The sequence below is a fragment of the Lethenteron reissneri genome, unplaced genomic scaffold (genome assembly GCF_015708825.2).
Source record: "Lethenteron reissneri isolate LAM-NWPU_2019-01 unplaced genomic scaffold, ASM1570882v1 scaffold_1639, whole genome shotgun sequence".
Lineage (NCBI taxonomy): Eukaryota > Metazoa > Chordata > Hyperoartia > Petromyzontiformes > Petromyzontidae > Lethenteron > Lethenteron reissneri.
In genome coordinates, this window is record NW_026891376.1 from 5,524,961 (window position 1) to 5,552,260 (window position 27,300).

Consider the following 27,300-nt stretch of genomic DNA (forward strand, 5'->3'; position numbering starts at 1 on the left):
GATAATTGGTTGTTTACCCTTCTATCTGGCAACAAAACTGACACCTTTTTTTTACAAGGAGTCATGTTTGCATAGACCGCAATACCTGCAGTCATAAATACAAACAAAAGACATAACTCTGATAATGTGCACTGTCCTTGAAGTTGATTGGTCCACACCCGAGACAGCTTTCCTTCGAGCCTAGTCTCACATGGGTTGGACCAGATGACGCCAAAAGGCGCACAACTCAAAGACAATGCACCATCAGAGTATGAGAGCTCGGGGCAAGCATCTACACTATGGGAACCTCATTTGCCAGTAAAAATATGATAATTGGTTGTTTACCCTTCTATCTGGCAACAAAACTGACACCTTTTTTTTACAAGGAGTCATGTTTGCATAGACGGCAATACCTGCAGTCATAAATACAAACAAAAGACATAACTCTGATAATGTGCACTGTCCTTGAAGTTGATTGGTCCACACCCGAGACAGCTTTCCTTCGAGCCTAGTCTCACATGGGTTGGACCAGATGACGCCAAAAGGCGCACAACTCAAAGACAATGCACCATCAGAGTATGAGAGCTCGGGGCAAGCATCTACACTATGGGAACCTCATTTGCCAGTAAAAATATGATAATTGGTTGTTTACCCTTCTATCTGGCAACAAAACTGACACCTTTTTTTACAAGGAGTCATGTTTGCATAGACCGCAATACCTGCAGTCATAAATACAAACAAAAGACATAACTCTGATAATGTGCACTGTCCTTGAAGTTGATTGGTCCACACCCGAGACAGCTTTCCTTCGAGCCTAGTCTCACATGGGTTGGACCAGATGACGCCAAAAGGCGCACAACTCAAAGACAATGCACCATCAGAGTATGAGAGCTCGGGGCAAGCATCTACACTATGGGAACCTCATTTGCCAGTAAAAATATGATAATTGGTTGTTTACCCTTCTATCTGGCAACAAAACTGACACCTTTTTTTTACAAGGAGTCATGTTTGCATAGACTGCAATACCTGCAGTCATAAATACAAACAAAAGACATAACTCTGATAATGTGCACTGTCCTTGAAGTTGATTGGTCCACACCCGAGACAGCTTTCCTTCGAGCCTAGTCTCACATGGGTTGGACCAGATGACGCCAAAGGCGCACAACTCAAAGACAATGCACCATCAGAGTATGAGAGCTCGGGGCAAGCATCTACACTATGGGAACCTCATTTGCCAGTAAAAATATGATAATTGGTTGTTTACCCTTCTATCTGGCAACAAAACTGACACCTTTTTTTTACAAGGAGTCATGTTTGCATAGACTGCAATACCTGCAGTCATAAATACAAACAAAAGACATAACTCTGATAATGTGCACTGTCCTTGAAGTTGATTGGTCCACACCCGAGACAGCTTTCCTTCGAGCCTAGTCTCACATGGGTTGGACCAGATGACGCCAAAGGCGCACAACTCAAAGACAATGCACCATCAGAGTATGAGAGCTCGGGGCAAGCATCTACACTATGGGAACCTCATTTGCCAGTAAAAATATGATAATTGGTTGTTTACCCTTCTATCTGGCAACAAAACTGACACCTTTTTTTACAAGGAGTCATGTTTGCATAGACCGCAATACCTTGTTACTGGCAAATCAGGTTCCCATAGTGTAGATGCTTGCCCCGAGCTCTCATACTCTGATGGTGCATTGTCTTTGAGTTGTGCGCCTTTTGGCGTCATCTGGTCCAACCCATGTGAGACTAGGCTCGAAGGAAAGCTGTCTCGGGTGTGGACCAATCAACTTCAAGGACAGTGCACATTATCAGAGTTATGTCTTTTGTTTGTATTTATGACTGCAGGTATTGCGGTCTATGCAAACATGACTCCTTGTAAAAAAAAAAAGGTGTCAGTTTTGTTGCCAGATAGAAGGGTAAACAACCAATTATCATATTTTTACTGGCAAATGAGGTTCCCATAGTGTAGATGCTTGCCCCGAGCTCTCATACTCTGATGGTGCATTGTCCTTGAGTTGTGCGCCTTTTGGCGTCATCTGGTCCAACCCATATGAGACTAGGCTCGAAGGAAAGCTGTCTCGGGTGTGGACCAATCAACTTCAAGGACAGTGCACATTATCAGAGTTATGTCTTTTGTTTGTATTTATGACTGCAGGTATTGCGGTCTATGCAAACATGACTCCTTGTAAAAAAAAAGGTGTCAGTTTTGTTGCCAGATAGAAGGGTAAACAACCAATTATCAGTAACATGGGTGGTTATGAGGGAGAGATTAATGGGTGGGGATGAACCTAGGAGGGAACAATAAGTGATTTGAAGTTTTCGTGACTGCAGGCATCCATACTCTTTGGTTCTTTCGGTAAAGTCACGTAGGTATAAAATAAAGTAAATTAAATCACGACGTTTCTGGCGCAACACAAGCGTCCGTCATCAGGTGGGACAACCACAGCAAGAAACAATTGCTGAAGTGGCGTTCCACACGCGTCTTTATTTCACCCACTTCAACAATTGTTTCTTGCTGTGGTTGTCCCACCTGATGATGAATGCTTGTGTTGCGCCCGAAACTTCGTGATTTAATTTATTTTATTCTATACCTACGTGACTTTACCGAAAGAACCAAAGAGTAGCAATAAGTGAGTTTTTGAGTGAGGAGCGGAAACATCTGAGTAGGCGGAGGTGACTGCTTTAATGTGTGGAGGGGGATTTTGTTTCCAGTGAAGAGAAGAAGATGGAAAGCATGTATTAAATACAAGGAGAAAAGGTGCAAAAGATGCATCGTGGGATGAAAAATTAAAGCTGGATGTGGATGAAGAACGGAGCTGTGGATGGAGGGAGCTGTGGATGAAAGAGGGAAATGTGGATGAAGAATGGAGCTGTTGATGAATATGGGAGCTGGGGAAGGAGGGAGCTTTGGACGAAAGAGAGAGCTGTGGATTAAAGGAGGGACCTACGGATGAAAAAGGGAGCTGTGGACGAAGAAGGGAGCTGTGGATGAAGAAGGGAGATGTGGATGAATGGGGGAGCTGAAGGACTTGTCGAATTTTTGCTGGGGAGGAGGGGGGGAAACCAGGCCGAACCACGGTGGCGTTCCCCACGCGTCTTTATTTCATGGTCATCATCATCAGCTCCTGCATTGAATAACTGAAGGGCACGCAGAGACTCGGATCATCGAGTCACTCCGTTGAAGACCGCGATCGCTCCATTTGGAAAGAGGAGGGGGGTGGTTTAGGGGGCGAGGAGGGAGAGGGGAAAGCGGGAAAGCGATGGGTTACAATCCAGAGGAGCTGGCCGTTGTATTCCCGCATTGCGAGTCCGAAGTTTAGCTGGCGGTCAATCGTAAACAAGACAGCGGATTTGGACAGTGCACAGGGACAACAAAGCGGACTAATTGCACAGGGACAGCTGCTTTTGGGGGTGTCCCTAGGCTGTAGGTCCACACAGCAACAATCATAGCACTACTACTGGCAGTAGATGAACGAACAGGGATCTCTGCCACTGGGATTACCCCTAGGCTATAGGGCCAACTATTAGCAATCATCGCCCTCTTACTTCCAGCGGACTAATGCACAGGGACAGCTGCCACTGGGAGTGCCCCTGAGCTATAGGACCACACAGCAACATCACCCACCTACTGGCGGTAGACTAATGCACAGGGGCAGCTGCCCCTCGGGGTGTCGACTAGGCGAAAAAAAACGTGCTATGTATGTACACATGGGAAAAACTTGAGCTTTTAGGAATTAGTTTGATCTACGCATCCACACTGTAGCCTCCCGCTAGAGACCCACAGACTCTACGCACAGAGACCCATGGTAGTCATCATACAGAGACCCACAGACTAAACCTAGACATCCATAGACTAAATGCAGAGACCCGTAGACCCACGCATAAACCCATATGCTCACACACTCTATGGCTGTCTGTATACGTCATTGGTTATTAGGCTTAGAATATTAGTTTAATACGCTCAGTGTGATGAGTCTGTGGGTCTTTGTGTGGTGAGTCTGTGGGTCTCTGTGTGGGGAGTGTGTGGGTCTCCATGTGATTAGTCTCTGGGTCTCTGTGTAGTGAGTCTGTGGGATTCCGTGTGGTGAGTCTGTGGGTCTTTGTGGAGTGAGTCTGTGGGTATCTGTGTGATGAGTCTGTGGGTCTCTGTGCGGTGAGTTTATGCGTCTGTGTGGTTAGTTTGTGGGTCTCTGTGTTGTGAGTCTGTGGGTATCTGTGTGGTGAGTCTGTGGGTCTCCATGTGATTAATCTCCGTGTGGTTAATCTGTGGGATTCTGTGGTGAGTCTGTGGGTCTCTGTGGAGTGAGTATGTGGGTATCTCTGTGGTGATTATATGGGTCTCTGTGTCGTGAGTCTGTGGGTCGCTGATCCAGTTGCCTTCAACCAATGGCACAGGTTGCATGCAACTTTGTTCGATTCTCTTTTACAAAGTGTACCCATGTAGAAGTCTACATGCACGTTTACAGAATGCACCCATGTACAAGTATACGTGCACGTTTACAGAGTGCACCCATGTACAAGTATAAGTGCACTTGTACAGAGTGCACCTATGTAGAAATCTACAAGTGCATTTACAGTGCACCCATGTAATATAAGCATACATACACATTTACAGAGTGCACCCATGTAAAAGTCTACATGCACATTTTCAGAGTGCACCAATGTACCACGTACAAGTATAGTGCACGTTTATACAGTGCATCCATGTAGACGTCTTCATGCACGTTTACAGAGTGCACCCATGTACTAGTATACGCGCACATTTCCAAAGTACACCCGTAAAAATCCGCCTACTTGGTCACGTGGTTTGCGTGAGCAAGCGACCTGAATTTTTGTTGTTCATTCCCCCCCCCCCCGAAGACCATAAAAAACAATTAACTAATTATCTGAGCTCCCCCGGGGAGATTTGTTCAATTCACGCAGTAACATTGGGGCCACCAGCTCCGCCCATTCAACGGCTAGCCCTTGCTCAGTCAATCGTTAAGCCCGCCAACTCGACCACTAGCCCCGCCCACTCAGCCACGAGCCCTGCCCACTGGACCACGAATTGATTAGCCCCACCCACTAGCAAGGTAGCTTTGTGACGTTACTCACCCATTCACCCAAACCACTCCCCAATCCCTCCCCTCGTACCATTGCCCCCCCCCCTCCCCCCAGTAGGATGCTCAGCTAAGCTATATCTACTGCTACACGGGACAAATTCCCCCCTCCCATTGCGAGAATAAATATCCGAGCGCGCGTACGGACGTACGTGTGTATATATATAGCAACCACAACGGTGAAGCTGGCGATCAGAAGCAATCGATAAATAGGTCAATAAATAGGTCGATAGGTCAGCGATGCAAAAACGTCAACAACAAAAACCGGATGGAGTTTGCCGGTCTCTGTCCAATCACTGTCCACCTCACACACAGATTAGTTCTTATTCACATGCATGTAAACTCACACACAGACACACGTATTTGCACACACGTGTTCATACGCAAAAAAAGATACCATGTAGCCTTCAAAAGGCTTGTTGGGGCAAGTGCCCCTATAATGGTGTGACCAGAAATCACGCCTCAGCCGCCTTTGTCTCTCCCCCACAGTGCTGATGTTTTTTTATGGCTGAGCCGACCTAGGGGAGGCCCAGGGGATCCCAACTTCAAATATTCGCTGTCCCTTGATGATGTAGGGCCATGAGTGGGAATTGAACTTGGGCCTTGGGTTGACGCAACGCAGCACGCCAATCGCTGCGCCACTACTCCCCACGCACATAAATACACACACACTCTCACTCAAACGAATAGGACAACAAAGACAAAGATCCCCCCGTGTAGCCTGTAACAGACCGTTGGGGGCAAGTGCTGTTCACAAGCAGCACCCACGAAGGCCGGCAGAGCACGCGAAGAGGATGGGTGGCCAACGCCACACCCGGCCGCTCTTGTCTCCCCCCGTGGCGATGTTTACTTACACACCACCGCACCAGGTTACTCATTTGAGGCTGAGTCAACCTAAGGCCGGTTGTTCAGATAATCGTCACTACCGTTGTTGGTGGTGGCCGTGAGCGGGGATGGAACTCGAACTCTGGTGTCGCAGGTGCGCAGCAGTGCGCTAACTGCTGTGCCACTGCTCCCCACACATTTAATAGACACACGCACAAACGTAAACGCAACACGAATTATACATTAACCAGAGCTGTGCATAACCAACACACACTTTGTGCAAAAATATCAGGCCAACCCTTTTACAAGGTAACCTGAAGCAATAAATAAGTAAATATACAATACATAAATAACAATAAATATTGATAAGGTTCAGTGCCTTGAGTTCGAGACCGGGTGTCAGGATCAGTGACTTGAAGCCAGGCCTCGACATCATTGACTTGCGACCTCAATGCCTAGGATTTGAGACCAGGAAACCTGAGGATAAGTGACTTGAAGCCAGGCCTCAACATCATTGACTTAAGAACTGAGTATCTAGGATTTGAGACCAGGAAACATCAGGATCAGTGACTTGAAGCCAGGCCTCAACATCATTCACTTTGAGACCTCAATGTCTAGCATTTGAGACCAGGAAACCTCAGGGTCAGTGACTTGAATCCAGGCCTCAACATCATTGACTTTGAGACCTCAATGTCTAGGATTTGAGACCAGGAAACCTCAGGATCAGTGACTTGAAACCATGCCTCAACATCATTGATTTGGGACCTAAATGTCTAGGATTTGAGACCAGGACTGGTTTCACTTGGGCCAGGTCTCCTGGCTACTGAGTGAAGATTCCACCCCGCCAACCAGCCCATCCCCTCCCACCGTGTAACGACGCTTCCACTGTAACAGACCACCCACTCACTTGTTCGCTACTGCCCCCCCCCCCACCACAACCTCTAGGGGAGTGGACAATGCACAGCAGCCTCCTTCCCTCCATCTCTCCCCCCCTCACTCACCACCTTCTGGGGGAGCAGCCAATGCATAGCAGCCTTCTCCCCTCCATGTCTCCTCCCACACCACCCCACCGGCCATCGTGAACCTCTCTTCCTCAACGGTGCAACCGCTCGTTCCCAGGCCGGGGCTGAGCCTCGCCGGCAGTGGCACTGCCCTCTGACTCCCAGCTCCAGCTCCGGCTGCTCCTTCTGGCTCCGGCTCGGGTCTTTCCTCTGCCACCACTGCCACCACCGCTGCCACCGACACCGCCGGCCAGGCTTCCGCTCCTACTGCGTGTTCCGGTTGCTCCAGACCGAGACCCTCGCCTGCTGCTGCGGCTCCGGCTCCGACTTGGGCCGGGGCTTGCGCTGGGGCTGGGGCTCGATCCAGCCCGGGTTTTGCGTCCTCGGCCCTCTCCTGACCCAGGGTGTCGTTTTGTTTTGGCCGCTCCGGGTCGGCGCTTCCTGGCTCCAGCCCGGGTTTTCCCAACCCCTCCGTCGCTCCCACCGCTCCGGCTCCTTGGCCGGCTCCAGCTCCGGCCACCTATTCCACTCCCACTGCTGTTGTAGGACTCCCGGCTGCTGGTCCGGATCCGGCTCCGGCTCCGGTCGTGGCTCCGGCTCCATGACTTCGTCGTTCCGCTCCACTCGCTTCTCGACGTCAGGCTGCTCCTCCTCCTCCTGCTGCTGATACTGCTGCCCCTACTACTGCCCCTGCTGCTCCCCCTGCTGCTGCTACCGCTGCTTCCACCCCTACTGCTGCTATGCTCTCCTCGGTGGCGGTGGCGGCGTTGCCGGGTTTTGCGGCGGGTGTTCCGTGCCGGGGTTTGGCTGCTTCTGCCGCTGCGGTTGCCACGGCTGCCGCTGCTGCCGCTGCTGCTGTTCCTGCTGCGGTTGCCGTGCCGACCACTCCTCCGTGACGAGGTTGAGGAAGAGGGAGATGAGGAGGAGGACGAAGAGGAGGATGAGGAGGTGCTGGGAGGACTTGGGCGGTAGTAGGGAACCGGTCGCTTGCGGGCACTGGTTCAAGCGGGAACGAACAGAGAAGGGGTGAGTGAGTGTGAATGTTTGTGAGTGTGTGTGTGAGTGAGTGGGTGGGTAAGTGTGTGGGTGTGTGAGGGAGTTGGTGGGTGAATGGGGGGGGGGGGTGAGTGTTCGACAAAAAACACCCCCTTTCTTCTTAGTGGTGCCGGATGGTAACACTGGTGAGCAATGCCAGGGGTGAGGGGAAGGCCAATTCCAATTGGCTATACCCCTCATGGCACTCATAGCCACCACAGCGGCCATTGGGAGCTCTGGACAGGTGCAAGGGGTTACTAACCCTTCCGCTTATCAATTTAACCACCGTGAAGACACGTGCAAAAAAAATCGAACTAAGTTTGTGCCGGAAGCCCCAGGTGGACAGGCGTCTATGTTGTCTGCTGGCCAAACCTCATTTGGCGGAGCCAGGAGACTGGACCCGGCACCCTCGGGGTACCTCCACAAACGGCAAAAACCACTGGGGAGTAGCCACGTGGAATGTTCGAACCCTCACTGCGGAGGTTATGCTGCCACTCCTCTATCGGTAGCTGGACCGGTAGCACCTGGATCTCTGTGGCATTCAGGTGGTCTGGTGGACTGGATCTGGCTCCAATCACCATGAGGGGTGGACAGTCCTCGACTCTGATCTGGAGACTGCTAAGAAACAGGGAGTGGTTTATCCTTCTGAACAAAATAATGAAGTGAGTGTGGGAGACTGGTGATAAGGTATAGGAAGCTGTAAGCCCAAGGCTACTGTGGGTTTGCCTCCTCATCAACCAGAGGTGACGAGTCGTAGTTGTGGTTACTTATGGCACCACGCAAGATGAACATCAGAGGAGTTCAGTAGGCAAGGCTTATGAGTCAGACGCTAGCTAAAGCGCCCCCTCGTGATAGAATAATCCTGTTGGGTGACTTTAATGCCAGAGTGGGTCATGACGCTAGCAATTGGACTCGAGTGATTTGGAGACATGGGCCAGATCAGCTCATAATAACGGTAGGGCTTGTAATTACCAACACGCTGTTCTGGCATCGGTGCATCCATACAACATCATGGATGCATGCTGGGTCCAAGCAAGAACATCTGTTGGACTATATAGTGACAGAACATTGGATGAAGACTCATGTCATTGACACCAGGACCTACCGTAGAGCTGATCTTCCCACTGACCATCGATTTGTCATCTGTAAGATGTGTCTGCCATTCTTCCACTCCAGTTGTGGGTGTCCATCTCAATTGGTCAACCATGTTATGTATGTTGATGATCTGGTGATTGCTGCTCTCTCAAAGAAGGAGTTGGAGGTGCTGCTAAGACGCGGGCATTACCATCAGCCCCTCCAAAACTATGCTTGCGAAATGTAGACCACCTGAATGGAACATCTTCGCAGGTTATAATAATTTAGGCTGGCCTGTCTGCGATCTATCCTGGGTTTAACCTGGCTGGATTGTGTGAGGAGCTCACAAATCTTTGAAAGATCTGGGCACAGTACCATCAGCGAGCTCCTCTGGCATGGAAGGCTGCGTTGGCTGGGTCATATAGCCTGCATGCCCAGCCACCACATACTCAAACAGCTTTTGTCCACCCTGATAGAGGGGGCTAGGGCATGACACGGGCTATAGAAGAGATGGAGTGATGTGGAAAGAGAGGATATGGAGCTGAGTGGACTTGCCAATAACTAGTATCAGCAGTGTCAAGATCGGCCTCTGTTAGAGGAGGCCCGTTAAGGATGCTACTGGAGAGTTGGAGACAGTCACCCTCCAGCAATAACGGAAGGCAGAGGAGCAATGCTCACAACAATAATCGGGCAGCTAAAAAACAGCAAGTTGGTATAATAAAGGGTACATCTGGTGCATCTGCCAGTCATCTCAGTTAGTCAACCATGGTACCTGCAGGGCCTGTCCTGTAACCTCCTGTCAGCGAACCTTTGACACTTCAGCTGGCCTCAAGGTGCACCTGACCTGGCACAAAAGCCTTGGTGACGTCACCGTCACTTAGCGGCAAATGGCGTATATTGGTATTGATGTAGTAGTGTAGCATACAGTAGTGTAGTTTATAGTAGTGTATAGTGCATAGTAGTGTATATGAGTGTAGTGTATAGTAGTGTAGTGGATAGTGTATCCTATACACTAACTAAGCGACATGTCTCGAACCATGTTTGTGAATATTAGGCAGATCTGAAACACTGTAGGACCAATACCTCGGCAGTGGCTGATCATTGTTTTAATGCGGTGGGCTCACACGAAATTGAGTTGCAAACCCACTGGCTATCAACAAAGATCCGATCATGAAGCCATCCATATATACAGACACAGACACAATTTCAACTGAGAAGTTAGATACAAACTTAACATTCATTGGAAGGCTGTGATGTTCCCTTCCTGCCACCTTCCAATGTATCTTTTTTTCTTTTTCCCCGTGGCTTCGGCTCTCCAATTTCACATTAACATTTAGAATTTCTCGCGCCAATGTGGCCACCTATGGATGCCGACCTCTACGTCGCGGTGGCTCTGCGATCTTACATTAACATGCTAATCTCTCACATTAACATAGCCACACGCGCACTCGTCGCGGATGCCGTTCTCCGATCTTACATTAACATGCACATTTTTCATATTAACATCACTAGCCCTGCCCAGTTCGTTTATGACCCTAGAACTACACCCTATAAAAGTCTGCATTGAGCAGCTTTCCTCCTCTTTCCTCCTGATGACGATCGCTTGTGTTGTGATCGAAAAGTCGTAGTTTATTGTTATTTTCTTTGAACCATCTATGTGACTTTACCAAAAGACCCAAAGAATATGTATAGTGTAGTGTAAAAAGTGTTTAGTAGTGTACTGTAGAGCATAGTGTATAGTAGTGTAGTCTATAGTTTTTAGTAGTGTCGTGTATAGCGTTTTGTAGTGTAGTATATAGTTAGTGTATAGTCGTGTAGTATATAGTGTAGTGTACAGTGTAGTGTATGGTAGTGTATAGTGTAGTGTATAGTAGTAGTATTTTTGTGTAGTGCATAGTGCAGTGTGTAGTAGTGTAGTGTATAGTGTAGCGAGCTGCACCTGGTGATCCTGCGGGGCTCCAGGTGGCTGGGGGAGTCTCTGCGCCGCTTGCGGAGTGGTGAGAAGCTGCCTCCCCTCCTCTGGCGCCGGTGGCGCTCCCCGCCCGGCTGTGGCGGTGGCGGCGGTGGCTGCTGCTGTCGTTCGCGGTCACCACCTAGCTGCCTGGGGTGGGGTGGGGGGAGGTTACACGGGGGGAGGGGGGGTTGTCACATGGGGGCGGTTACATGGAGAGTCACACGAGGGCGGTCACACGTGGCGGGGCGTCACACGTGGAGGGGGGGGGTGGTCGCATGGAGGGGTTAAGGGGTCAGGGGTAGAGGGGGTCAGAGGGGGGAGGGGGTCAGAGGGCAGGGAGTGAGAGGGGGGCAGGGGGTCAGAGAGGTGTCAGGGTACCTATTATAGGGTCCCCCTGCGCGAGGGGCTGGGTCCCGTCGCGTTGAACTCCGTCGGCCGGGGGAGGAGGGCGACCTGTGGGACCAGGAGGGGAGAGGACATTAGATGCAGAGGATTGCACCACCACCACCGGCGACGAAGATGCTCAGCCAACGTTGTGGACATGGCATGCGTGACACCACAGGCAATCGGGAAGTTCAAAACCAAGTTGATAGCTTAACGTGGCCTGAATTTAGAGAGGGGATTATAGGTTAGACGGAGGGGGGGGGATTTATGAAGAGGATTCGGGAGGTCAAAATACAAACATGGAAAGAACACACGGCAGGCAGGGGGAAACGGAGGGATGTGATCTTCTTAATGGAATTCATATAGCGCCTTAAATCAAGGCGCCTTACAATGAATTTACAATGTGTTGTGAATGCAATGGTGGAGATGAGGTGAACGCAAGAGACGAAAGGGGGGGGGGGGCGAATCTGTGACAATGATGCGTGACTGATGAAAGTAAATGATGATGGATCGAATGAATGATGACAGTAAATGATGATGAATGGATTGAATGAATGGGGTTAATGAGTAATATCTGTAAAATGAAATAAGCTATTCTGACAGTAAATGATAGTTTACAGGGTCACTATTGGCTGAAGCAAACTTTTTTTCACGAGCGGTTTGTTACCTGTGCCATTTGAACCGGTCTGGGTAAACAGACTCCTGCTGAATGAAAACGTTTGCTGGGTGGACAATCAGCACCCTTTGAGCTCGATTTGAGAATCGACACGTGGATGCGGTCAAGCGGCGGATGTCTTAATTTTGGCAGCCGTCGACACGAGTTGGTACCAGAGTATCTCGAGTTTTTCATTGGCTTCCAGGCCATTCAAATTCAGACAGCAGGCCAGGAGAGAATGGGTTGCCTTCCAAGTTAGAAACCGCCATATCGATTGTCGCTATTTTATTGGTGAAGAACGCCGCAAGTGCTCTGCACAGACTGCCGGGTTGACTAAGTTGATGGGGTGGTTGGAAGTGCAGCAGAACCCTTCATGACGTGCCAGAGAGCAGAGTGTAGAAATATCTGCCAGAATACTAAAAAACGAGTAGGTTGGCAGATCTGCAGGCAATGGCTCTGTAAGCGAGGAGTCTGACCCTCTCGAAACCAGTTTTCTTCCTAAAGACGCTCCCAGCCACCTCCTCTCTGTTTCTGCTTCGCAGCAATCGCCTCTGGTGACAGCTGGTTACTGTGGCATACTTTCCCTGTTCTCTTTGTGCACGTTGTTCGGGATGGGCACGAGTTCATCGAGAACAGCAGTCGAATCGACCGTCGAAGCAGGATTTAGACATGCTGATGACGACTGGAACCTCAGATAGAAAGCATCATGGGTCCAGTCGTTTCCAGTCTCTCTTCAGTCTCTCTGTACGATATCGTTGTGACAGGTGGGCGAATATTTGTAATGCTGCCTTGCACATCACGATAACTGTGATCCGAAAATACCCCATGTCATCGATAACAGCGTTGTTCAGAGTTACGGCATTTGGCGGATGTGAAAGATCCAGTATATTTCCCGAGGGACATGTCGCGCTGCTGACGTGCCATGTTAAACTGACTGTCGACAATCACACACGAGCATCACACCCACCCCCACCACCACACACACAAGCCCCACCACCACCGCCATCGTCACCAATGACTGATCAGAGAGTTCCCCGCACCTCGTTTTGCTGGCATTCGTCGCCGTGGGAGAGCGTGCCCGGCTTTGACTTCGGCTCCGGTTCCGACTCCGGCTCCGGGTTCGACTCCTACTCCGGTTTCGACTCCGGCTCCGGCTACGCGTGCGGCTCTCCCGCGATTCCCGCGCGATATTCCGCGCCGGGGGATATGAGCAGGAGCGAGAGCCGGAGCCTGATCGGGAGCCGGAGCTGAAGCGTGACCCGGAGCCGGATCGGGAGCCCGAGACAGAGCGGGAGCCACCAGGTCGGGAGGCTCGCTGAGATCCCCGATGAGACCCCCGTTGGGATCCCTGCTGGGAGCCCCGCTGAGAGCCCCGTTGTGACCCCCGCTGGGAGCCCCGCTGGGACCCCCGGTGGGATGCGCGGCGCCGCTTGCGACGGCTGCCCCTGCCCCGCGGGGGAGTTGAGCCCCGTGGCACAACCCTAAAGATAGCGGCACACGCATGCTACAGCATCACCAGTGGCACATGCAATACAGTGTCACCAGCGTCACACAACCCTAGAGACGGTGGCACACACACGCTACAGCATCACCAGCATCAAACGCACTACAGCATCACACGCACTACAGCATCAAACTCACTACATCGTCACACGAACTACAGCATCACCAGCGTTACACAACTCTAGACACAGCAGCACACACGCACTACAGCGTCACCAGCATCAAACGCTTTACAGCATTACACGCACTACAGCATCACATGTACCACAGCGTCAACAGCGTCACACAACCCTAGAAACAGGGGCACACACATGCTACAGCATCACCAGCGGCACATGCAATAAAGTGTCACCAGCGTCACACAACCCAAGGGACAGCGGCACACATGCACAGCGTCACACGCACTACAGCGTCACACTTGCAGCAGCATCACATGCACAGCGTCACACATGCTACAACATCACATGCACATCAGCGTTACATGCACTACAGCGTCACACGTGCTGCATCATTACCAGCATCACACGCACTAGAATGTCACACAAAGTCACAAACCTAGCGACATAGCCACATGCCACAGTGTCACACGTGCTACAGAGTCACACTCGCTATGGCGTTACAACCCTAGCAACATCATCACACGTGCTACAGCATCACACGCGCTACAGTGCCACACACTACATTGTAACACACACTACAGCATTACCAACGTCACCACTGCCACGTCACGGCGATCCTGTGTGGAAGATCGCAACACAGTGGTAACACTTGGGCCTCACAGCACGAACGGGCCTGGGTTACATTTCGGACACGGGCACCTTCCCGCGTCGAATTTGTGTGTTCTCCCCCTGTCCTATAGAATGTGAGTGTGTGTGTGATTGCAAGAGAATGTGTTTGTGTGTAACAAAAACAAACCCCCACCTACTCGGTTGTTGCCAGTCGGCAACGCTGTACAGGCTGTGAGCAATGCCATTGTGTGGGGAGGCCGATACCAATTGGTTATTTTGTATCATCGAATACTCCACCCTCTCAACTCCCTATTGGTGGGGCAGTTGTGGAGAGACTGGAGAAGTTTCTGGACCTGGGCAGTGTGCTTATGGCCAGATCCTGTTTGACAACAGAGGTCTCATTCCGAATCACGAGCGGCATTGTATTTTCATCAGCTGCGTAACGCTGTGTGGAAGCTACCTGGTCTGTCGCTACACATGAAGCTTTGGGTCTTCTCCACTACTATTATGCCCTCCATTCTCCATATTTACGAAAAGAGGAACCCTAATGGAACATCTTTGCTGGTTAAAATATTCAGGCTGGCCTGCCTACGATCTATCCTGAGTTTAACCAGCTTGGATTGTGTGAGCAGCTTACAAATCCTCGAAATATCTGGAAACAGTCTCATCGGTGAGCTCCCCTGGCAGGCAAGGCTGAGGTGGCTGGGTTATGTAGCCCGCTTGCCCATCTACCGCATGCCCACACAGATATTTTTCGGCCACATATAGGGGGCTAAACCGGGTGTGGCATGGGCTAGAGAAGAGATGGAATGATGTGGCACGAGAGGATGTAGAGCTGACTGGACGTGCCAATTACTGGTACCAGCGGTGTCAAGATCGGCCTCTGTGGAGGAGGCTCGTGTAGAACGCTACTGGGCAGTTGGAGGCAGTCACCCTCCAGCAACAACGGAGTGCTGGGCGACTAACACACAGAAAGTTGGCACAGTAGGGGGCATAGGTGGTGCATCTGACGGTCATCTCAGTCAGTCAACCCATGGCACCTAGGTCTGTCCCGTGACCTCCTGCCAGCAAGATTTCGACACTTCACGTGGCCTTAAAGTGTACATAACCTGGCACAAGCGCCGTGGTGATGTTATCGCCACTTAGTGGCAAATGGCGGTTGTTGTTGATTGGGAGTGAGTCTGGAGTTGAACCCAGGAATTTCTTGTTCTGCTGCTGATAATGATGCTGGTGATGATGCCGTCACTGATGATGATGACACTGATGCCACCCATGATGATGCCGCTGATAATGATTCCGTTGCTGCTGCTGATGATGCTGCTGATAATGACAATAATAATGATGATGTCCCCGATGATGCAGATGATGATGCCACCGATATTGACACTGATGATGGTGATGCTGCTGATGTTGACACTAATAATGATGATGCCGCTGATGGCGAAACTAATAGTGATGAAGTCCCTGATGATGATTCTGCTGATAATGAAATTACTCATGAAAACACCACTGATAATGATAATTCTGCTGATGATGGTGACGATGATGTCGCTGCTGATGACACTGATGATAATGGTCCTGATGACACGAATAAAGATGATTATGATGCTGCTGCCGCTGATGATGACACTGATGATGATTCCCCTGATAATGAAATTATGAATGAAAACATCACTGATGATGGTGATTCTGATGATGAAGCTGATGATGATGTCGCTGCTGATGACACTGATGACGATGATGCCGCTGATGACACTTCTAATGATAATGATTCGGATGACACGAATAATGATGATGATGCTGCCACTGATGACACTAACAATTAGAATGTTGCTGATGATGATGCTGATGACACTAATAATGATTACACCGCTGTTGCCAATAATGATGATGATGATGATCTCACCGGTTGCCAATCCCGGCCAGGGTCCCTCCACCTGCTGGGCTCACAGCGGCCGCGGGGTCCGAGGGGGCAGGGTCCGAGGGGTGGGGGTCCGGCCCCTCCCCTTCCTCACTCCCCTCACCCTCAGCCCCACCCCCCAGCGTCAACCCCCGCTGGTTCCCAACCACTCTCAATGGCTCCGGCTGGGACCCCTATGGGAGAAGGGGATTGGGGGGTAGGGAGGGGGGATGGGGGGGGGGGGATTTGGGGGAAGGGGGGGGAACACGGGCGAGTGGGGTGAGGAGTCAAGTTTTGACCTCTTGCAAGCTGGGGGTGGGGGGAGGGGGTGGGGGTCGAAGGTCGCGTCCACGATTGTCCGCCTGGGCCTCCCGGACAGACGGCACCCGCGCACAGATGCTGACACAGACGCTCATTCCCTTAGACACTCACTCGCTTAGACACTCACTTACACACTCACTCACTTTGACACTCACTCACTTAGATACTCCTTTGGACACTCAGACTTGCTTAGACACTCGCATACTTACTCACTTAGACACTCACTCACGGTGACGTTCACTCACTGAAACACTCACACACTCACTCACTGAGACACTCACTCGCTTAGACACTCATTCAGACGCTCACTTAGACACTCACTTAGACACTCACTCACTTAGGCACTCGCTTAGACATCTACTTAGACACTTACTTATACACTCGCCTACACTCCTACTCACTTTGACACTCACTCACTTAGACACTCACTTAGACACTGGCTTAGACACTTAGTTAGACACTTACTTAGACATTAACTTAGACACTCACTACCAGGGCATCCTTCCAATCCCTGTAGTCCAGAGAGTTGTGATGATGTCAAGTAGCGGAAATATGCACACAGACACCACCCTCCCTCCCTCAGTAGTTTCGCTTGGGTGATCATTTATCATCTCTGCCCAGCGCTTTTTCCTGGCCTCAGACTCACCGGATCGCCCCCTCGTACTTCCTCTACAGATGGTCCCTCAGCCAGCCACTCACAGGGTGTTGGCTATTTTCCCTAATATATGAGGCAAAGCAGCCCAGCAGGATCATCCCCCACAATGCTCCACGGTGCCAACTTAGCTGATGGATTTCCCCTCCCGCAAAACCCCACAATGCTCAGTAAACCTGCAGACCTATTCTTGGGGGGGTGGGGGGCGGGGTTGTAGATCGGATCACCATTCTTTCCCTTAAGGACGGCGACAGGCAAGGTGCTGCAAGCTACTTGATAGAGTTGAGTGATTATTTTAATCGCGAGCTACTGAGGCATTCTCCATCACAGCATTTGCCACCGTCACTCATTCTTGCTGCGCCACGCGGCTCGCCAAAGCGCTGAGCCTCCTTATTCTCCGATGTGGAATGCTTCATATGGCGTGGGAGTGGGCCTGCCACTTTCCCCAGGGGAGATCTGGACTGCGTACCCAATGTAGCCGTGGCAACTACAAAAGCCAAAGTCCTGAACGGCACCGCATATCCCACACCTCCGATGTGCATGGTTGGCTACATATGGAGGGAGGGACGTTGCCAAACCCAGCGCACAATTTGTACCACCACAGTGGAAGTCCTGAACCTCACCCATTCCCCCCCTCAACATCATGTGGTGTTAGTGGGGGGGAGTGCCAACCCGAGCTGCAAGCGATGTTTTTTATTTCTGCTTGCAAGAGCAGGCCACTGTGGGTTTGAATGGGGTTCTAGATGGACACCCACCACCGGAGTAGAAGAATAGCAGGCACATCTTACAGATGACAAGCCGATGATCAGTGGAGAGATCAGCTTCATAGGAGGTCTTGCTAACAAGGACATGGCCCCAACTTCGCTATTCTGTCACTAAGTAGTCCAGCAGTTATTCTTGCTTGGACCCAGCTTGCATCCATGATGTTGTGTGGATGCGCTGATGCTGAAAAAGCATGTTAGTGATTACAAGCCCATTTGCGGCACAGAGGCCTAGCAGCCTCCTACCTTGTTATTGAGTTGTTCTGGCCCATGCCTTCCAATCACTCCAGCCCAAATGCCAGCATCATGACCCACTCGGGCTTTAAAGTCATCCAATATGATGACTATCCCGAGGATCCACTTTAGCTAGCACCTGTGACAGGAGGTCATAGAAGGTAGATGACACATCGGCCTTGCCTGCATTCCTCCACTGATGTTCATCTTCAGTGGGGGCGTAAGCAACTACCACCAAAGTAGACTGAGACTGACAGCTTCTCACACCTCACCATTCATTCTTTTGTTCAGAAGAAGAGCCGCTCCCTGTTGTTTGGCAGTCTCCTGCCCCGAGTAGAGGACTGTCCACTCCTCATGGTGAGTGGAGCCAGAACCAGTCCACCGGACATCCTGTATTTTATGGAGATCCAGGTGGTACCGGTCCGGCTCCCGACAGAGGAGTGGTAGCCTCTCCCCTGCAGTGAGCGTTCGAACATTCCACGTGGCCACCCGCAGTGACTTTTTTGCCCTTTCTGGAGGCACCCCTGTGGATGCGGATTTAGTTTCCTGGCTCTGCCAAATGGGGTCATTGATGCCTGTCCCCCCAGGGCCTCTGGCACAACCAAACATTCCCACACACACGCATAGACACACATCCGCCATATAGCCTTAACAGACCGTTGGGGCAAGTGCCGTTAGCGAGCAATACCAATGAAGGCTGGCACAACACACGAGGAGCTGGGTGGCCAGCACCACGCCCAGCCACCTCTGTCTCTCCAGTGGCGATGTTCACACACCGCACCAGGTACTCATGTGAGGCTGAGTCTACCTAGGGGAGGCCCAGGATCGACCGGTTCAGATAATCATCACTGGTGTTGGCCGTGAGTGGGAATCGAACTCGGGTCACCGGGTTCATAGCACAGCGTGCTTGCTGCTTCACTACCGCTCCCCACATACACACGTACACACACATTCGCTCATTTTCCTACACACAGACTCAGAATCCCACACAAAGATCCCCATATACTCTTAACAGACTGTAGGGGCAAGTGCTGTTAGCGAGCACCTATGAAGGCTGGCACAGCACATGTGGGGATGGGTGGCCACCACTACGCCCGGCCGCCTTTGTCTCCCTAATGGCGATGTTTACACACCGCACCAGGTAGTAATTTGAGGCTGAGTCGACCTAGGGGAGGCCCAGAACCGGTTCAGATAATCGTCACTGGTTTTGGCCGTTAACGGGAATCGAACTCCGGTCGCCGCGTTCGTAGGGTAGCATAGCGCTAACCACTACACCACCGCTCCCCACCACAACCACCTCCACACTCACTCACATTCCCACACACACCTCCACAACCACCTCCACACACACACATCTCCCCCCACACACTCTCAGAATCCCGCCATCACCAACACAATAACAACCGCCATTCACCACTAAAGTGGCCGTAAAGTCACCATACAGTGCTAGTGCCAGGCTAGGTGCACCTTGAGGCCAAAGTGAATCACAAACGCACACACCCACACAGACGTGTGTGGTTTGCGATTGTGGTGGTTAGTGGGTCGAGTGGCCGAGGCTATAGTGTGTTTGCATCCGTGGTGGTGGTGGTGGCTGGTGGTTTTTTGTGATTGTGGTGCTTTGTGGGTTTAGTGGAGGGGCTGTGTGTGGTTCTGGTGGATGGTGGGTCTAGTGGCCAGGGCTGTGTGTGGTAGTGGTTGTGGTGGTTTGTGGCTCTAGTGGCTAGGGCTGTGTGTGGTTGTGATAGTTGGTGGGTCTAGTGGCTAGGGCTTTGTGTGGTTGTGGTGGTTTGTGGGTTTAGTGGCCGGGCTGTGTGTGGTTGTGGTGGCTATAGTTGTGGTTGTTGGTGGGTCTAGTGGTTGTGGTGGTTTGTGGCTTTAGTGGCCGGGGCTGTGTGTGGTTGTGGTGGCGGCTATGTGTGTTTGTGGTAATTGGTGATGGTTTGTAGGTTTCGTGGCCAGGGCTGTGTGTGTGTGTGTGTGTGCTTATTGTGGTTGTGGTCGTTGGTGGGTCTAGTGGCTCTGTGTGGTTGTGGTAGTTCCAGTGGCTGTGTGTGTGGTTGTCTTGTGGTGGTTGTTGTTGTGGTGGTGATCGTTGTGTGAAGGGAGCGGTTGATGCGGTTGGTGGTGGAGGGAGGGGGGAGCGGGGAAGGGGGGTGGAAGGGGAGGAGGGGGAGGGCGGTTAGGCAGCGCCTGGGCTGGTCCTGCACACAGGCCGCCACTTACCCACAATGCAGCATTCCCTCCTTTTTAAGGTGAGAGTGGAAAACAGGGAGTGGTGGGACAACAATTGGGGTGTTAGCGTCGCACACACACAGAGAACACGGCGGCGCGTTCCATACGACCACAACCCGGCCTAGGGGCACACCCAGTGGCAGCTATCCCTGTGTGTTAGTCCGCTACTAGTAGGAGGCGATGATTACTGCTGCTGCTGTGTGGTCTATGTGTAGATGTACTCCCAGTAGCAGCTGTCTCTGTGCATTCGTCTGCTGCCAGTAGTTGGCGATGATTACTGCTGCTGTGTGGTCTATGCGTAGAGGTACTCCCAGTGGCAGCTGTCCCTGTGCATTAGTCCGCTGCCAAAAGGGGGCGATGATTACTACTACTGTGTGGTCTATGCGTGAAGGCCCCCCCAGTGGCAGCTGTCCATGTGCATTAGTCCGTTACCAGTAGTGGGCAATGATTACTGCTGCTGCTGTGGTTTATGCGCAGAGATATTCCCAGTGGCAGCTGAGTTTAGCTCATTCGCCAACTCACCCACTCACCCACCCACCCGCACACCCACCCACCGACCCGCTCACTCGCCCAACTCACCTACCCACCTGCTCGCTCACCCGCTTGCTCACCCGCTACTTACACGCGGCGTGGCGAGCCGGCCATTGTGAGCCCGGCCCGGTGGGGCAGGGGCCACCGACGAGGTGGGGGCGGTGGCCACCACCGCCGTTGCCGCACCACTCTCCAATTGACCCGGCTGGTCATGTGACTCGCTCCGCGGCTGGTCAAGCGATCCAGCGGCATCTTCGCGCCTGGTTGAGGGGGTGGGGGGGATTGTAATGGGTAGTTGGTGAGTGGTTGTGTGAGAGGGCGGGTGGGTGAGTGAGCAGGTGGGTAGGTGAGCAGGTGGGTGGATGAGTGGGAGATTGGGTGAGTGGGTGGGTGGTTGATCGGTTGGGTGGGTGAGAGGTTGGGTGGGTAAGTGAGCAGGTGGGTGGGCGGGTGAGTGAGTAGCTGAACAGGTAGGTGGGTGGATGAATGGGTGGGTGAGCAGGAGGATATATAAGTGGGAGATTTGGTGGATGGGTGAGCGGTTGGGTGGGTGAGCCGGTGGGTTGGTGAGCTGCTGAACAGGTAGATGGGTGAGTGGGTGGGTGGATGAGTGGGTGGGTGGGTGGGACGAGCAGTTTAATGGGTAGGTGGGTGAGTGGGTGGATGGGTGAGGAGCAGATGGGTGGAGCAGATGGGTGGATAAGTGGGAGATTGGCTGGGTGGGAGGGTGAGCAGTTGGGTGGATGAACGGGTGGGTGAGCAGCTGAACGGGTAGGTGGGTGAGTGGATGGTTGAGCGAGTGGGCGCGTGAGCGGGTGGGGAGCGAATGGGTGGATGAGTGAGCGGGTGGGTGAGTGAGCGGGTGGGCGGGCTAGTGTGTGGGTGAGTGAGCAGGTGGGTGCCACTGACGGGTGCCCCTAGGCATAGACCACACTGCAGCAACCATTGTCCCCTACTGGCAGCTTAGATTATTTTGCTGCAATAAATGAACCTTATGGTGGCACCCCGGGGTCCCATAAGCCCCTGGCTCTCACATAAACTGCGTTGCGACGCAATTTTATGTCTGTTGAAGGCGAACGATACAGCAATCTATTCCTCTCTACACAATGCGCTAATCAAAGTTTCAAAGTTTTGTTTATACTGCGCATTCGTCCTCGCTGCGCTTGGACGACATGACAACAGAATTATTCACGCCAAGTGAGTCACAGCATTTATGTGCACAGTGGGACGGAGTCGCCACAAAAAAATAATTACGATTTTGATTTCTATTTATTCGGGACCCTGGGGTCCCGCCATGAGGTTCAAATGTCCATGAGATAATCTAAAATAGATTTGAAGCTTTCGTGACTGCAAGGATTCATACTCTTAGGTTTTTTCGGTAAAGTCACGTAGGTAAAAATAAATAATAAAACTTATAGAAATAATAATAGAAATAAAATAATAAATCACGACGTTTCGGAGGCAACACAAGTCTCCGTTATCAGGTGGGACCGTCACAGCTACATTTACTGTATCAAGTGAGGCAAAATTCCAAGAGACAAGCTCTTAAATACAAGTTAAGGGGGAGCGGGGGAGGGGCTTATCTGAATGTTGTAGTCAATGAATAGAACGTGTTGGGGGGGTGGGCGGGGTTAAAAGAGAACAATAGGTGCACTTGGGGTTGTAACTGGTGTTGGCTGACAATCCAAATACAAAAAAGGCAGTACCATTAAACGCTGGGGATGTCAACACTCGGTAAAGTAGAATAGTACCTGTCAAATAAGATGGTCCAAATATGCGTAGTTAAATCTTTTTTACATGGTTAATAACATCTTTCCAATGATTACTCAGTTTGTACCCATCGTCACGGTTGAAGTTAGGTCTGTGTTTGTATATCTAGATGGCTTCATGTACAAACCTTTAATGGTAGCCAGAAGGTTTGCAGAGCACCTTGGTCTCTGAAAAGACAATATCATGAGAGCCCACAGCGTTGTAGCAATGATCGGCAACGGCGGAAGACTCAATTTTGCCGTGTTTCAGATCTGACTTGTGCTCGCGGACACGATCAGAGACATGACGTTTCGTTTCGCCAAAGTAACAATCACCACAGCTGAAACTCAGTTTATAGACTCCAGGGTATTGCAAGTCAGGAATGAAATCTTTTACAGATGGGATTAGATCACGGATTTTATGTAATGTACTGAATCGGACTTGGATCTTATGTTTGTTTATAATTTTGGAGATCTTTTTGGTCACGCCTGCTATGTATGGCAACGTGATAGTTTTGATCGGAGTTTCAAGTGGTTGTTTCTGTATGGTGGGAGACACAGCTTGGCGAATAGTGTGGTCAGAGTATCCGTTCATCTTGAGGGCCCGATGTACATGTTTTAATTCACTGGCCAGGTGGTGTTGGTCAGAAATGCCATGAGCTCTATGATATAGTGTTTTGATGAGAGAATTATTTTGAGCCGCGTGGTGGTGGGAATCAGGTTTCAAGTAGGAATCTGTGTGGGTGGCTTTCCTGTAGACAGAATGTGCCAAGGATCCATCAGGCCTCCTCTCAAACAGAACATCTAAGAATGGTAGTTTGCCATCTTTCTCCACTTCCATGGTGAACCTGATGGATGGGTGTCTGGAATTGATGTGGTCCAGGAAATGGTTCAATGCTGGGAGGCCATGTGGCCAAATGACGAAAGTGTCATCCACATACCTCTTCCACAGAGAAGGACGCAGGGTGGACGTCTGGATGGCGTCTGATTCAAACTTTTCCATGAACACATTGGCTATCACTGGTGACAAGGGGGAGCCCATAGGGGTACCCTCATTCTGTTTGTAGAAGGTGCCATTCCAGGTAAAATAAGTATTGGTGAGGCAATGCCTAACCAGAGCAGGTACATACGAATTCAATCCATGTTGGACCAAGTCTTCAATTATTGTTAGGGTGTCAGGCACTGGGCCTTTGGTAAACAGAGATACCACATCAAAACTGACGAGTATATCATCAGGAGATAGTACAATGTCCTTAACCATAGAGACCAATTGGGTTGAGTTAGGTACTGCTGAAGAGGTCTTGCCAGTGAAGGGAAGCAGAGTATCTGATAGAAAACGGGCTAGTTTGTAGGTAGGAGAGTTGATCGTGGACACGATGGGCCGTAGTGTCCACCCTGCGTCCTTCTCTGTGGAAGAGGTATGTGGATGACACTTTCGTCATTTGGCCACATGGCCTCCCAGCATTGAACCATTTCCTGGACCACATCAATTCCAGACACCCATCCATCAGGTTCACCATGGAAGTGGAGAAAGATGGCAAACTACCATTCTTAAATGTTCTGTTTGAGAGGAGGCCTGATGGATCCTTGGCACATTCTGTCTACAGGAAAGCCACCCACACAGATTCCTACTTGAAACCTGATTCCCACCACCACCCGGCTCAAAATAATTATCTCATCAAAACACTATATCATAGAGCTCATGGCATTTCTGACCAACACCACCCGACCAGTGAATTAAAACATGCACATCAGGCCCTCAAGATGAACGGATACTCTGACCACACTATCCGCCAAGCTGTTTCTCCCACCATACAGAAACAACCACTTTAAACTCCGATCAAAACTATCACGTTGCCATACATAGCAGGCGTGACCAAAAATATCTCCAAAATTCGAAACAAACATAAGATCCAAGTCCGATTCAGTACAGTACATAAAATCCGTGATCTAATCCCATCTGTAAAATATGTCATTCATGACTTGTAATACCCTGGAGTCTATAAACTGAGTTGCAGCTGTGGTGATTGTTACTTTGGGGAAACGAAACGTCATGTCTCTGATCGTGTCCGCGAGCACAAGTCAGATCTGAAACACGGCAAAATTGAGTCTTCCGCCATTGCCGATCATTGCTACAACGCTGTGGGCTCTCATGATATTGTCTTTTCAGAGACTAAGGTGCTCTGCAAACCTTCTGGCTACCATTAAAGGTTTGTACATGAAGCCATTCAAATATACAAACACAGACATAACTTCAACCGTGACCATGGGTACAAACTGAGTAATCATTGGAAAGATGTTATTAACCATGTAAAAAAGATTTAACTATGCATATTTGGACTATATTATTTGACAGGTACCATTCTACTTTACCGAGTATTGACATCCCCAGCGTTTAACAGTACTGCCTATTTTGTATTTGGATTGTCAGCCAACACCGGTTACAACCCCAAGTGCACCTATTGTTTTCTTTTAGCCCCGCCCACCCCCCAACACGTTCCATTCATTGGCTACAACATTCAGATAAGCCCCTCCCCCCCTCCCCCTTAACTTGTATTTAAGAGCTTGTCTCTTGGAATTTTGCCTCACTTGATACAGTAAATGTAGCTGTGACGGTCCCACCTGATAACGGAGACTTGTGTTGCCTCCAAAACGTCGTGATTTATTATTTTATTTCTATTATTATTTCTATTATTTTTATTATTTATTTTTACCTACGTGACTTTACCGAAACAACCTAAGAGTATAATCTACACTGTTCACCTTTTGGCGTTCTTCTCTGGTCTGACACTGGTAGTGAGACAAGGCCCTAAATAAGGCTCATGTCTATGGTGTAGCCCAATGAGTTTCAAAGAGAATGCATCATATAACACCAGAGCAAGTTTGTTTGAATATGCACAAGTGTCGCGTGTGATTAACGCAGCCATGATTCCTTGCAAAAGGTTTCTATTTGGTGTTTTAACGTCTTAACAACTCCTGATTTATTGGCAGAAAGGGTAAAACCTATTCTTATTTTTGTTATACTTTGATACTGGCAAAAAATGTCTCCCATGTTATAATCTACTTCGTTAAGCTATCATTTGCAATAGCCAGGTCACTTCTGCCTAGAGGCCGACCGAAACTGAATTTCTAAGTTTCGGCCGAAACCGAAACCAGACCGAAAGTTAAAAATTTACTTTCGGCCGAAACCGAAAGTTTAACTACACTTTCAGCCGAAACCGAAAGTTTAACTACACTTTCGGTCGAAGCCGAAACCGAAAGTTTAACTACACTTTCGACCGATACCTAAACAGAAACGTATATAACCGAAGTTACCAAACACAAGATTTATGAAATGTCATGATGCAATGCTACTTTAATTAAAAAGAAATCTAGAACTAATCATTCAGAGCCTGCAGTAAGAGTTGCTAAATATCAAGTCTTTAGGTGTTACTTATTTTGTAATTATATCCCAACAAACGAATGTTGTAGATAAGAAACAACAGTTTTTCCGCATTCAGCCAGACAGGCTGCCGTCAGTTGACCGGTCGTATATACATCTGCAAACCATGGTTACGGCTGTGACTTCGCTTCCAAGCTGCTGCTGCTGCTGACGTGTGCGTGTTTGCAGCCTATCGCATAGGATTGCCTAGCACCGACTGACCGGCCGATAGGCAGAGTGATAGACGTAGCACTAGCGTAATATTCTAAAAATAGATCTTTGGTTGATGAATGATGACCGAAAGTCAGTATCAATTTCGGCCAAAACCGAAACCAGACCGAAAGTTAAAAATGTATTTTCGGCCGAAACCAAAAGTAAACCGAAAGTTAAAATTTGACTTTCGGCCAAAACCGAAAGTATGCCGAAAGAGGCCATTTGCCAACTTTCGGCGCCGAAACCGAAACCGAATTTCTGTTGGCCTCTACTTCTGACCCCGGCGCCTGTTGTATATTTGGAGTTAGCGTGCTCTCCCCGTAGTCATGTGGTTTTTTTCCTCAAGGTCCTCAGGTTTTTACCTCCACATTTAGAATCGACATCACGCGTTTAGAGTATTTGGCTGTCGCTATAATTGTCCACGCGATGATGTTGACGATATCAGCCACTTGATTGAGCTGCCATCACTTGTGATGGCCAGGTCGCTTCTTAAAAAGAACTACGTAGCTCAGTGGACCTTACAATGGTATAATCAATTCGTGACATTGATTTTAAACGTGGAGAGGAAAATCCGGAGGACGCAGAGAAAAATCTACGCTCCCACCATGGGGAAAGTGAGATACGCAACTCCAAATATACAGCAGGCATCAGGGTCGGTATCGAACCCACGACCTCCTGAATCCCAGGCGAGTAGTTAACATCTCATAGCCACCCGTGATGTTTAGAGTATTTCAGAATCAGAACCCAAGACTTCCTACATACCGGGCGAGGTAGTAAACATCTCCTAGCCACCCGTGGGGTTCCTATTATGGGGTTCTGTGCTGGGCCGAGGTCAGAGGTAATCACCTGGAGAGTGCAGAGGTCGCGTGGAGGTCACCAGCCTTGGGTGATGTCACGCCACCCTCCGCTCGCTCGCTACAACCACAACAAGCACAGACAGACGTGCTCTAATAATAATGTATACGCAGTTGTCTTCGAAACTGATTACATTATCCAACAACTATTCCTCCGCGTATCTCTCACACGCTCTCCCCCACC

General features: G+C 50.1%; 1 protein-coding gene across 3 annotated transcripts in view; it reads right to left on the reverse strand.

Moving 5' to 3' along the window:
* Window positions 1–5,130: 5,130 nt before the first annotated feature.
* The window catches only part of LOC133362990 (serine/arginine repetitive matrix protein 2-like), a 60,830-nt gene continuing 38,660 nt past the window's right edge, over window positions 5,131–27,300 (reverse strand). The window contains exons 6-12 of one of the 3 annotated variants that reach the window (XM_061581970.1): window positions 27,109–27,177; window positions 20,972–21,140; window positions 16,156–16,343; window positions 13,059–13,499; window positions 11,358–11,432; window positions 10,965–11,126; window positions 5,132–7,912 (exon numbers count right to left, since the gene is read on the reverse strand). In XM_061581970.1, the coding sequence (XP_061437954.1) occupies window positions 7,009–7,912; window positions 10,965–11,126; window positions 11,358–11,432; window positions 13,059–13,499; window positions 16,156–16,343; window positions 20,972–21,140; window positions 27,109–27,177 (2,008 nt within the window). In that variant the 3' untranslated portion in view covers window positions 5,132–7,008. Of the gene's footprint in view, window positions 7,913–10,964; window positions 11,127–11,357; window positions 11,433–13,058; window positions 13,500–16,155; window positions 16,344–20,340; window positions 20,361–20,971; window positions 21,141–27,108; window positions 27,178–27,300 lie in introns of those variants that run through there. The other 2 variants (XM_061581971.1, XM_061581972.1) reach the window with 2 other exon arrangements.